The sequence below is a fragment of the Nicotiana tabacum genome, chromosome 3, assembly GCF_000715075.1.
Source record: "Nicotiana tabacum cultivar K326 chromosome 3, ASM71507v2, whole genome shotgun sequence".
Classification (NCBI taxonomy): domain Eukaryota; kingdom Viridiplantae; phylum Streptophyta; class Magnoliopsida; order Solanales; family Solanaceae; genus Nicotiana; species Nicotiana tabacum.
In genome coordinates this window covers 98,856,157-98,867,430 of record NC_134082.1, presented here as the reverse complement: position 1 = coordinate 98,867,430, position 11,274 = coordinate 98,856,157, and the positions used below count along the sequence as shown (strand labels likewise).

The following is an 11,274-nucleotide window of genomic DNA, read 5'->3' as shown; positions in this document are numbered from 1 at the left end:
GTTGCTTGAACTTTTCACTCTTGAATCTTGATTTGTAGGTTCAATCATTATCTTCTACTTCACTTGATTTTAATGTAAATGTGTGTGTGTGTGTGTGTATATATATATATATATATATATATATATATATATATATATATATATATATATATATATATATATATATATATTTAAAACTGATTTTTACTTAATTTAAACGAAAAGGAGGAAGGGAGGGGGCTGGTGAAAATAAGGGGTTTTAATTAATTGCTAAGTGGTATTTTGTAATTTTAATAGGAATAAACTGAAAGTCCAAAATGAGCCGTTAGTGAAAAAAAGTAATATTAGCTCTAATCATCAAACGGAGGGCAGAACCAATAATTTCGTAAACCACAAGAGAATTTTATTTCCTTTTTATTTTTCTATCAGTTTTATAACGGTGAGAGCATGATTGACCCCAACTTTAAATGGAGGGTAAAATTAGGTCATTTCGAAAATCACAAGGGCGATTTCGACCTTTTACCCAATTTAAATGATGAATTTTTTGATGTTCCAAAGAGCTCTTTCGTTATTACTTTAGAAAAGGACGAGAAATTAATTTTAAAGTTATAAAGGATATTTTTATTTATAAGGGTAATATGCAAGAAGAAAAGAAAAAACTAACCAAATACTGGAGACATGAAGCGGCCGATGTTGCTCGACAGATTATTCGAAAATATTATTCTAGTGGGGTGAGATTTGAATTCACGGAAAAGAACGGCGATGGTCTCCAGTAACATGTGTTGACGTAGAAGCAGAAGAAGCGATGGTTACTGTAATCACCAATGCATTCCCTTCCCACTCCATTTATGGCGAGGAGACAGGTTGGCACAATCGCGATAATTCTCTTATTCCTAATCACTTTATCTGGGTTTTGGATCCCATTGATGGAACTTCAAGCTTTGTGGGGAAAGACTCGTCCGCTTTTGGAATACTAGTTGCTGTAATCTATAATGGAAGACCAATAATCGGTTGCATCGATCATCCAATTTTGAAACTCAGATGGATGGGCATTAGGGGGAGAAGAACCACTGTTAATAGCGAACAAGTGTCGACAATGGATTGTCATGACATGGCAAAAGCTTGTGTCCATCTCAAGGGACCAAACTACAATGACGATGCTAAGCAAGGATATGATTGCATCTCCTCCAGGGTGGCTAAGAAGTTCTTTGATCGCAACTGTATTGCTTATGGTGAATTGGCCTCTGGATTCTATGATGTTGTCGTCGATTGTGCTCTAGATCCCTTTGACTTTCTTGCTCTTATACCTATCATTAATGGTGCTGGAGGAGTTATTACGGATTGGCAAGGTCGTGAACTTCTTTGGAGTCCCTTGCGTATGATTCCTGAAGGCGGTTTTAAGATTGTGGGTGGCAGCTGCTGGAAAGCACATTCATCAACAAATTGTTCGAGCACTGTCCTCTAAATAATAGCAAATTCACCCAGACACTACCATTTAATGGATTTTGCTTCCATTCACAATTTAGCTTTTCTATTAGCTTTGGATAAGAGGTGTGGCCACCATTTAAGCTTATGAGTTCGGAATTATAGCTTTTTTAAGTTATTGGATTCCAAAATAATAAAATATAGAAGGTATTTTTTTTTTTCTATAGATACAGGTATTATCCTCTTTAACTAGATTTTTGGATTTTCAAAAAGTAGCAAGAGAAATTTTATTAAAAAAAAAAATCAATCTGGTAACGACATACAAGTTAGCATACATAAATAAAAATTCCAATTTAGAATCTATTGGTTACAAATAAAATAGACTAAGGCTTTTGCGAATCAACTTTTGGGCCAAGTTTAGATCAGACAAATTCCTTCTATAGAAAAAATCATTTTCAGAAACCACTATTGTTTATTGTTTAGTAGCTATTAATTTCTTATAACTACCATATATATAATTACTCCTATAACTACTATTCAGTTGTTACGGTAATGTATTCGCTGTATTCGCGCTACTGTATTCATGAATACAGTAGCAAAAAGTCGCCTAAAAGGTAGTCCAACTGTACATATATGTATTTACGTATATTCGCGCTATGTATTCATGAATACAGTAACGACAATCACCTTAAAAATAGGTCTGTCCAGCTGTATAATAACGGAAAGAGGATTAATTAATGTGATACACCCCTAATATAACTCAACAAAATCAATTCTACTATGCCTTATTATCAACCCAAATAATTGAAATTATTTTTCAGACACTAAACACAAAAACAAAAGCATTGTATATTCAGTTTCAACAAGACACAATCTGCAGAGCTTCAGAGATTCAGTCAATTTTTTTTCTACTATAGTTCGTGGTTTTGATTTGACTGTCATTGATAGAAATTTTTTCTGTCTTGAATTGATACAATTATCTACAGAATATTTAATAACTCGATTTACTAGATGCCACGATCAATTTCCATAATAGGACATGATGACGCCCAACACCGTTGTCAGGCCAGCCAACGCGGAAATATTCGTGAATGCTTATTTTACTTACCAAAAGCAGTTATAACACTTTCTTAATTTAACAATTTAAAACAGGTGATGATAAGCAATATTTAATAATAATTATACAACTCAAAAGAACTGTCTCCTAATGTGTGTGCCAAGACCTTGTGTCACAAGTAGTGGGCAACTAGTAGAATATACAAAAGAATAAAACTATCCTACTATCCGAGATAGAATAGATAGCAAAAGTAAAGAAAGACCCCATCAAGCTGTTGAACGGCACATGAAGGGAACAACGCACCGTGGAAGTCTCGGTCTATGAATCAGGGGCATGCACCAGTTTGATAGCCAGATATACCTGCCTCAAATCCTGTACAATTAAGTATAGAAGTGTAGTATGAGTACATAAACAATATGTACCCAGTAAGTATCCCGTCTAATCTCGAAGAAGTAGAGACGAGAGGTCGACGTGACACTTACTAGGGTCAAGTAATATAATAAAGTGTTCTGCTAGGCATGGCAGTCACAAAGAATCTACAGTTTGTAGTAAGAGGTAATAAGTCATGTTCTTAATAATTTTACAGTTAACCGTATTTATTTCAAGTATTCAGCAGAATAAGTCATGGATAAGATTTCACACACACACACACACACACACACACACACACACACACATATATATATATATATATATCATGCGCACATTATGCCGAGGTCGATGGCCCGATCCAACAGAAAAATAACTGTGCACTGCCAGAGGGTCGAATGGCGCGAACCATAGATGCATCTATTTCTACCGAGGCGATCAGCTAGATCCACAAATATCAATTTAATATCAAGAAAACAGATGAATGCACATTTATTTCCAGGTAAATTCATACAAGTGTATATATTCGCTTATATTCCTTTCCAAGTCCCTAGCATGTCCTAAGAGATCACATTAGCAAGAAAATATAGAGACATTTATAAGTATAGCATGATACGAGTCCTAGACTATCCGGACGATTAACATAATAGTAGCTACGCACGGACTCTCGTCACCTAGTGCATACGTAGCCCCCACATTTAGTAGCAAATTACTCAATTATTACACCTATGGGGACAATTCCCTCTTACAAGGTTAGAAAGGAGACTCACCTCGCTCTAAAGTGCACTTCCAATACCAAGAACGAGCCCAAACACTCAATTCGGAGCCGAACGATCCAAACCTAGTTAAATGAGGTAGGAACTAGTCAATATAAGCACACAAGATCGAATTCTAGCTATTTAAGCCATTTCCCAACTATTAATACAAGTTTCCTAAAATCCGACCCCCCGCCCACGTGCCCGGATTCCAAAATTTTCCGATTTCTAAAACCTAAGGATCAATAATATATGATTTCTAATCCACTTCATAACCAATTTCGTGGTAAAATCTAAGTTTTATTAAAACTCTAGCTATTTAAGCCATTTCCCAACCATTAATACAAGTTTCCTAAAATCCGACCCCTGGCCCACGTGCCCAGATTCCGAAATTTTCCGATCTCTATAACCTAATGATCAATAATATATGATTTTTAATCCATTTCATAACCAATTTCGTGGTAAAATCTAAGTTTTATTAAAACCCTAGGTCTAGCTCTAACCCCTTGATTTCTCCAAATCTTTAGGTGTTAATCTATCCAAAACTCGAGTGTTAAACTTAGAAATAAGGGGGATGAACCTACCTCACGATGCTATGTGGAAATCCCTTCTCAAGAGCTCCAAAATCGCTCAATACCCGTGTGCTAAATGGTCAAAAATGGCTGGAGCTCGACTTAAATGAAGCTCACTGCCTCAGCAGTTTCCGCATCGGTGGTTAGGGGACCGTATCTGCGGTCCCGCATCTGCGAGAGGAGACCACATCTGCAGAATTGGCCAAAAGGACTGGGACCGCTTCTGCGGCTATGGAGCCGCTTCTGCGGTTTGGCCTGGTCAGCTTTGGACATCTGCGAGGCTACGACTGCTTCTGCGGTCTCGCACCTGCGGTCGACCAACCGCAGGTGCAGTTATGGCAGAAGCAGATGCTTCAGCACTTCTCCAAATTTCCAACTTCACTCGAGCCTCGTCCGTTTGACGCTCGGGGCTCCCGAGCACCATCCGAACATACTGACAAGTCTGAAATCACTAGACGGACCTACTCAAACCTTCATAACGCCCGAAACAACGCTAAATCTAAGAATCACCCCCGAAAACCAAATGAATCAAACTTATGAACTTTAAGTTCTTAATTTTCCTCTAACGAGCCGAAACGCCTTAAAACTACTCGGATTGGCACCAAAGTTTTTGGGCAAGTCTTAAATAATATATCGGATCTGTACCGGGCTCCGAAACTAACATACGATCCCGATACCCATGGAATAAATCATTAATTAGTTTCTTTAAATCCCTAGAATTTCAGTTTAACAATTTCCAATAAAAAATTTATTACCCGGGCTAAGGACCTCAGAATTCGATTCCGGGCATACGCCTAGGTCCTATATTTTCCTACGGACCCTCCGGGACCGTCAAAACACGAATCCCGGTCCGGTTGCTAAAAATTTTGACCAACGTCAACCTTAGCCTTTTAAGAAAATCCTAAGGAATCAAATGAGCATATTTCAACCCAAACTCTTCTAAATCCCAAACCAACCATCCCCGCAGGTCGTAAATTAGTTTAAGCAAGTGCGAGAAGTTTTATTTAAGGAAACGGGGTTCTAAAAGGTAAAATAACCAGTCGGGTCATTACATTAAATAGCAAGCTTAACAATGCTAATTCGTCATTCTGGGAAGTGGAACATTGAAAATTGTTATGTCGATTATTCTATTAAGGGGATATTGATAAAGGAGTATATGTCGTACAATGATTTTGTTGCTTCAATTTTGAAGCAACTTGACATAGATTTTAGCTGAAATTGAATACAAAGTGGAAGAAAATTGCACGCCTATGGAAATACACAACAACATAGGTTTCAGAGTATATGTAGAGTTGAAAAAGGAGAACGAAAAATTCGGGATGTATCCATTGTGTATAACTATATTGGATAAAGAAATTGTAGATGGAGGAAGTCTAATTCAAAGTGACCTAATGTAACTTGACTCTACAGATGGTGTGAATACATTCTATACAGTTTATACACTTGCACTTGCGTTATTAAACTCAGGTGAATCAATTGAGATTTTCGAACCGGAAAGGGATTTGATTATTTCAAGTACTAATCAAAAAGAGGTGATGCTTGGACAAGTATTTAAGGATAAGGCCATATTGAAGGTAGTGATAGAGAAATATGCAATTGCTGAAAGGTTTCAATTCCGAGTTGAGGTCAAATGCTATCAAGTTTGAGTGCTATTACATACAACAACTTCATAATATATGTTGTATACAACTGTATGTGTGTGTATTCATAATAGTTTTATACTGTATTCATAATAACATATTATGAATACATCATCTATTAGGTTGTATTCGTAATATATGTTGTCTTTCATAGTATGTCTCTGTATCAGTATTTTTAAAAAATGTGTTGAAATAATTATAGGAGAAGTGAACCATGTATATTAGTGTATTCAACATTGTGTATATTGTATTCATGTAACATACATTGTATTTCATTATATGTTTATATATTCAAATCTTTGTTGAAATATAAAAATGTTATGTGTTTGTGGTTAGAAAATAATTAGCTGAATCAGATGTAGAAGTAATTCTCCAGCTGTACTCAAATATGCATAATGTGTCATGACCCGGAATTCTCACCTTCGGGAGCCGTGATGGAGCCTAACATTTCAGTCAATTTCAGTCAATTTTTAACAATAGAAACAATGAAGCTATACAGAAGCTAAAACTGAATTTTCGGAATAATATAAAACCCAATATAATTGATACAATTCAGATATGGAGTCACAATTCACGAGCTTTTAAGATTTACTACAAACAAAGTCTGAAAGAAAATACAACAATTCTGAAAGAAAGGAAACAGTATAATAGAGAAACTAGGAAGGGACTCTAGGGTCTGCGGATGCAGCAGACCTACCTTGTGTCTCCGACAAGCAAGTCCAACTTCTAATCTCACGCTTAGCTTGGGCCGGTACCAAAATCTGCACAAGAAGTGCAGAGTGTAGTATGAGTACAACCGACCCCATGTACTCGTAAGTGTCGAGCGTAACCTCGACGAAGTAGTGACGAGGCTATGACAAGATACCTACATAATAAACCTGTGCAGATAATAATATATGTACAAAGTAAGAACAAATACAAGCTAGACAAGTAATATCGGGAGGGGGGACATGCTCAGAGGGACACAAGATAAGAGAATCACAGTAGAAATAATAACCAAAATAGTCAATATGCCTTGAACCTGTGAAAACAATTAAACACAATAAAGGAAAGTGCACGACATCACCCTTCGTGCATTAACACTCATAATATGGCACGACATCACACTTCGTGCATTAACTCTCATAACATGGCACGCCATCACCCTTCATGCATTAACACTCACAATATGGCACGACATTACCCGTTCCTGCATTAACACTCTCCCTTACCATATAGCAATGAACAAATAACAACATGGAGATAGAATATCAAGAACAAGTCTTACTTCAATATTAGTTCCACAATACCAACCTCAACTTTGAAATAAATACTCAATTATTACCAAAAAACCGTAAACATGAATGATTAATTTAATATTAACTAGTCTAAACATGGATGGCATGATCAAAGAGGGTAATAATTACGAGAAATCAAACCCTATACGTATGCTTTAACCCGACGACAATGCATAATTACTTGTCACCTCACATATACGTTGTGCCCAACATCTAAACACGTAACAAATAGACAAACAAGTCTTATTCCCTCAAGTCAAGGTTAACCACGATACTTACCTCACTCCAAAGACCAAACTCAAAGCTCAACCGCCACTTTGCCTTTCAAAAAAGCATTCGAACCAATAGAATCTAGCAATTTACCGACCAAACGATTCAAATTAAGCCTTAGAAACTACACGCGATTGCAAAGAATTCAATTTAGGTAATTATTGAAAAAAGTCAACAAAAGTCAACACCCGGGCTCGCTTGATCCAAACCTGAAATTCGGACCAAAACCCGATTACCCATTCACCGCCGAGCATGATTATGTAATTTTTTTGGAATTTGACCTCAATTTGAGGTCTAAATCCCCATTTTTTCAAAAACCTCTAATTCTACCCAAAACCTCCGATTTCTACCATGAAAACTTCAGATTTTAGGTTAAAATCTTAGGAAGAATAGTGAAAGATTGAAAGAAACCAGTTTAGAATCACTTACTAATGATTTGGGAAAGAAGAGCCCTTTGAAAAATCGCCTTTAGGGTTTCTAAGTTTGAAAGTTTGAAGAATGAACCAAAAATCCCATCTAAGTCCTATTTGCTCTGTTACAGGTGTCACATTTGTGAACTGGGGTTCGCAAATGCGAGCCCTGCAAATGCAAAGAACCAATCGCAAATGTGAAGGTTTCACATCCCTACTTTCATCGCATTTGCGATGTATTGTTCGCAAATGCGAACGCTGACCCTTCCGCAATTGCGGTCACTTGATTGCCTTTGCTATCACTGCCCCCTCCCGACTCACTTCGCAAATGCGATGCATGTTTCGCAAATGCGAACTCAATGTGTCCCAGCTACTCTTTACAAATGCGATGAGTAGGTCGCAAATGCGAACCCGTCGAAGGTTGCAAATACGATGCCTAATCTTGCAAATGCGAGATCAGAGGCCTGCACCATAACTAAAACACTAGCAACATTTTCTAAGTCCAATTTCACTCTGTATCCTATCTGAAACTCACCCGAGCTCTCAAGGCTCTAAACCAAAAGTGCACACAACTTTGAAAACATCATACGATCTTGCTCGCGCCATCAGATAAGCAAAATAACACCTAGAACCATGAATTGAACAACAAATCAAATGAAATTTCAAGAAAACTTTAAAACTTCTATTTTTCACAACCGGATGTCCGAAAAACGTCAAATCAACTCCGTTTCTAACCAAATTTAATAGACAAGTCATAAATAGAGTATTGGAACTATACCGGGATCCGAAACTAAAATACGAACCCAGTATCCAAAGAGTCAAACATTGGTAAAACATTTCAAAATCATTAAGCCTTTAATTTTCAAATTTTTACAAAGACAGAACTAGGGCTAGGGACTTCAGAATTAGATTCCGCGCATATGCTGTGACGACTCAACCAGTCATCTCATGAGTTACCACTCTGTTTCCCCCATTTCTGCTTCTTATTGCTTTGTCTATTGGTCTTATGTGTGATCAGGTTGGTTGGCTCGGGTTCGGAAAGAATTTGGTAAGGTTTGAGACACTTAGTCTTTTTTATAGAAGCTTAAGTTGGAAAAGTCAACTGGATGTTGACTTATGTGTTAGAGGGATCGGATGTGAGTTTCGATGGTTCGGTTAGCTTCAGCAGGTGATTTGGGACTTAGGATCATGATTGGAATGAGTTTTGAAGGTTCACAGTAGATTTAGGCTTGAATTGGCGAAGTTAATATTTTGGTAATTTTTGGTTGGTAGGCGAGATTTTGATATAGTTGTCGGAATGGAATTCTGAGAGTTGCAGTAGTTCCATTGTGTCATTTGGGATGTGTGTGCAAAATTTCAGGTCATTCGGACGTGGTTTGGTTGTGTTTTTGATCAAAAGTGGAATTTGAAAGATTTTTGGAAACTTAGGCTTGAATCCGATGTGTTTTGGTTGATTTGATGTTGTTTGAGGTGTTTTGAAGATTGGTACAAGTTTGAATAAGGTTATGGGATATGTTTGTGCTTTTGGTTGAGGTCCCAGGGGCCTCAGGGTGATTTCAGATGGTTGACGGAGGAGTTTGAGATTTTTGTGAAGTTGCAAATTTTTCTGCTTCTGGTATTTCCGCACCTGCAGATTAGGGACCGTAGGTGCAATGCCGCAAATGCGAGGATGGGAGCCACAAAAGTAGAAATGAGCTAGGGAGGCAGAAACCACAGAAGCGGTTAAGAGGACCGCACCAGCGATGTCGCAGATGCGAATATTTCATCGCAGATGTAGAAGCATGGGAACTTAAGTCAAAACCATAGAAGCAGTTGGTTGACCGCAAATGCGGTACCACAAAAGTGGTAAATTGGCTGAAGATGCAAAAATTCATGGGCCAGAAGGTATAAATTGTTTTCTTCGCAATTTTTGAGCTATTCCACCATTTCTAAGTCGGCTTTGGAGCTTTTTGGACGATTTTGAAGAGGGATTTCAAGGGAACTTCATTGAGGCAAGGGTTTGGACCTAAAACTCGCCCCAATGGTATTATTTCACGGATTAGACCTGTAACTAATGGAATTTAAGGGTTAAAATTGGATGAAACTAGGGCTTGATATTGGAGACCTAGACATGGGGGTTTGAGGGACGTATTGTGGCCGGATTTTGGTATTTTTGATATGTATGAACTCGCTAGGAGATAAGGAACCTATTGATGTGAATTTTATCGAACTCTGAGTTGTGGGCTCGGGGTCAGGTTTTGGTATTTTCAGGATTTGTGTCATATATTGATTATTTTCGCTTAGGCTTCGTTACCTTAACATATTTTGACGCCGTGATTCTAATTATGGATAGATTCGACGTGAGTGTAGGCCGATTCGAGGACAAAGGAGTCGCAAACTAGAGATTTGCCCGGTTTGAGGTGAGTAATGATTGTAAATGATGTTCTGAAGGTATGAAACCCCGGATTTCACATCGTTGTGCTATATTGAGGTGACGCACACGCTTGATGACGAGTGTGGGGTCGTGCACTATTTGGGATTGTGACTTAGTCCTTCCTGAACGACTATTTTACTGCGTATTTGACTGAAAATCTATTTGCTATCATCATTATTTGGGCTGAATGCCATATTTGGGCCTCGTGCCAACTATTTGAACCCTTAGGGAATTTTTATTGATATTCCCTCACTATTTTGACTTTATACTTGAACTCAGTCATGATATATTTCACTGTTTTCATACTCAGCCATGTTTACTATGTTTTAACACTTATATGATCTTCTAAATTATAATTGGGCTGAGAAATCCTGTTTTACTACTGCCGAGTGGCTTGCGAGGATTTTTGACTGAGTAAGGCCGAGGGCCTATGTTGTGAGGAAACATTGAGCTTGATTTGAGTCCAAGGGCCTGAGATATGTATGCCACAAGGTGGATTGATTGATATGAGGCCGAGAGACTAGTGATGATGCCATGAGATGACTTGATATTGCGCTTGGGCAGTAAGGGGCCCCTCCAAGAGTCTGCACACCCCCAGTGAGCGCGGGTACCCATTGTGATGTGAGATATAGCCCGAAGGGCTGATATTGTTCTGAGATATTGCTAGAGGGGCGGATTTGTTGTTACTGTGCCCGAGGGGCGAACCTTTATGTGTTTATTTTCCTTAATTTCTTGTCATTTACCAGCTTAAATTTTTGAAAAAGGTTTTCATGAAGTTTAATTTGTGTTAAATGACTTTCACATATCTTTCACTGGTTTTACTACTTCATTTTAGTCTGCAAATGTGCTTTACGTGATTTCCTGCTTTCAGTTTTTATTTATGATTATTACTCACTGGGTTGGAGTACTCACTTTACTTCCTGCACCCTGTGTGCAGATTCAGGCGCATCTGGTCCCACTCCGAAGTGTTGATATTCCCAGCTCAGGCGGATCCGAGGAAACTCTAGGTAGTTGTCGTCATTCGCAACCCAGAGCTTCTTCCCTATCTTATTTCTCCATGTTCTTAGTTACTGTATTAAACTCTATAGATTTCTCTAAGTATTTCGG

The 11,274-nt window shown here is 38.0% G+C and overlaps 1 protein-coding gene across 1 annotated transcript; it reads left to right on the top strand.

The window, feature by feature from the left end:
- Positions 1 to 784: 784 nt before the first annotated feature.
- On the top strand, positions 785 to 1,444 carry LOC107767520 (bifunctional phosphatase IMPL2, chloroplastic-like). The gene has a single exon (XM_016586552.1). It carries the CDS (start codon positions 785 to 787, stop codon positions 1,442 to 1,444), a length of 660 nt encoding a protein of 219 aa, XP_016442038.1.
- Positions 1,445 to 11,274: the final 9,830 nt, after the last annotated feature.

Coding starts and splice junctions, on each gene's coding strand:
- LOC107767520 (XM_016586552.1), top strand. CDS start 785: ATGGTTACTGTAATCACCAATGCATTCCCTTCCCACTCCATTTATGGC.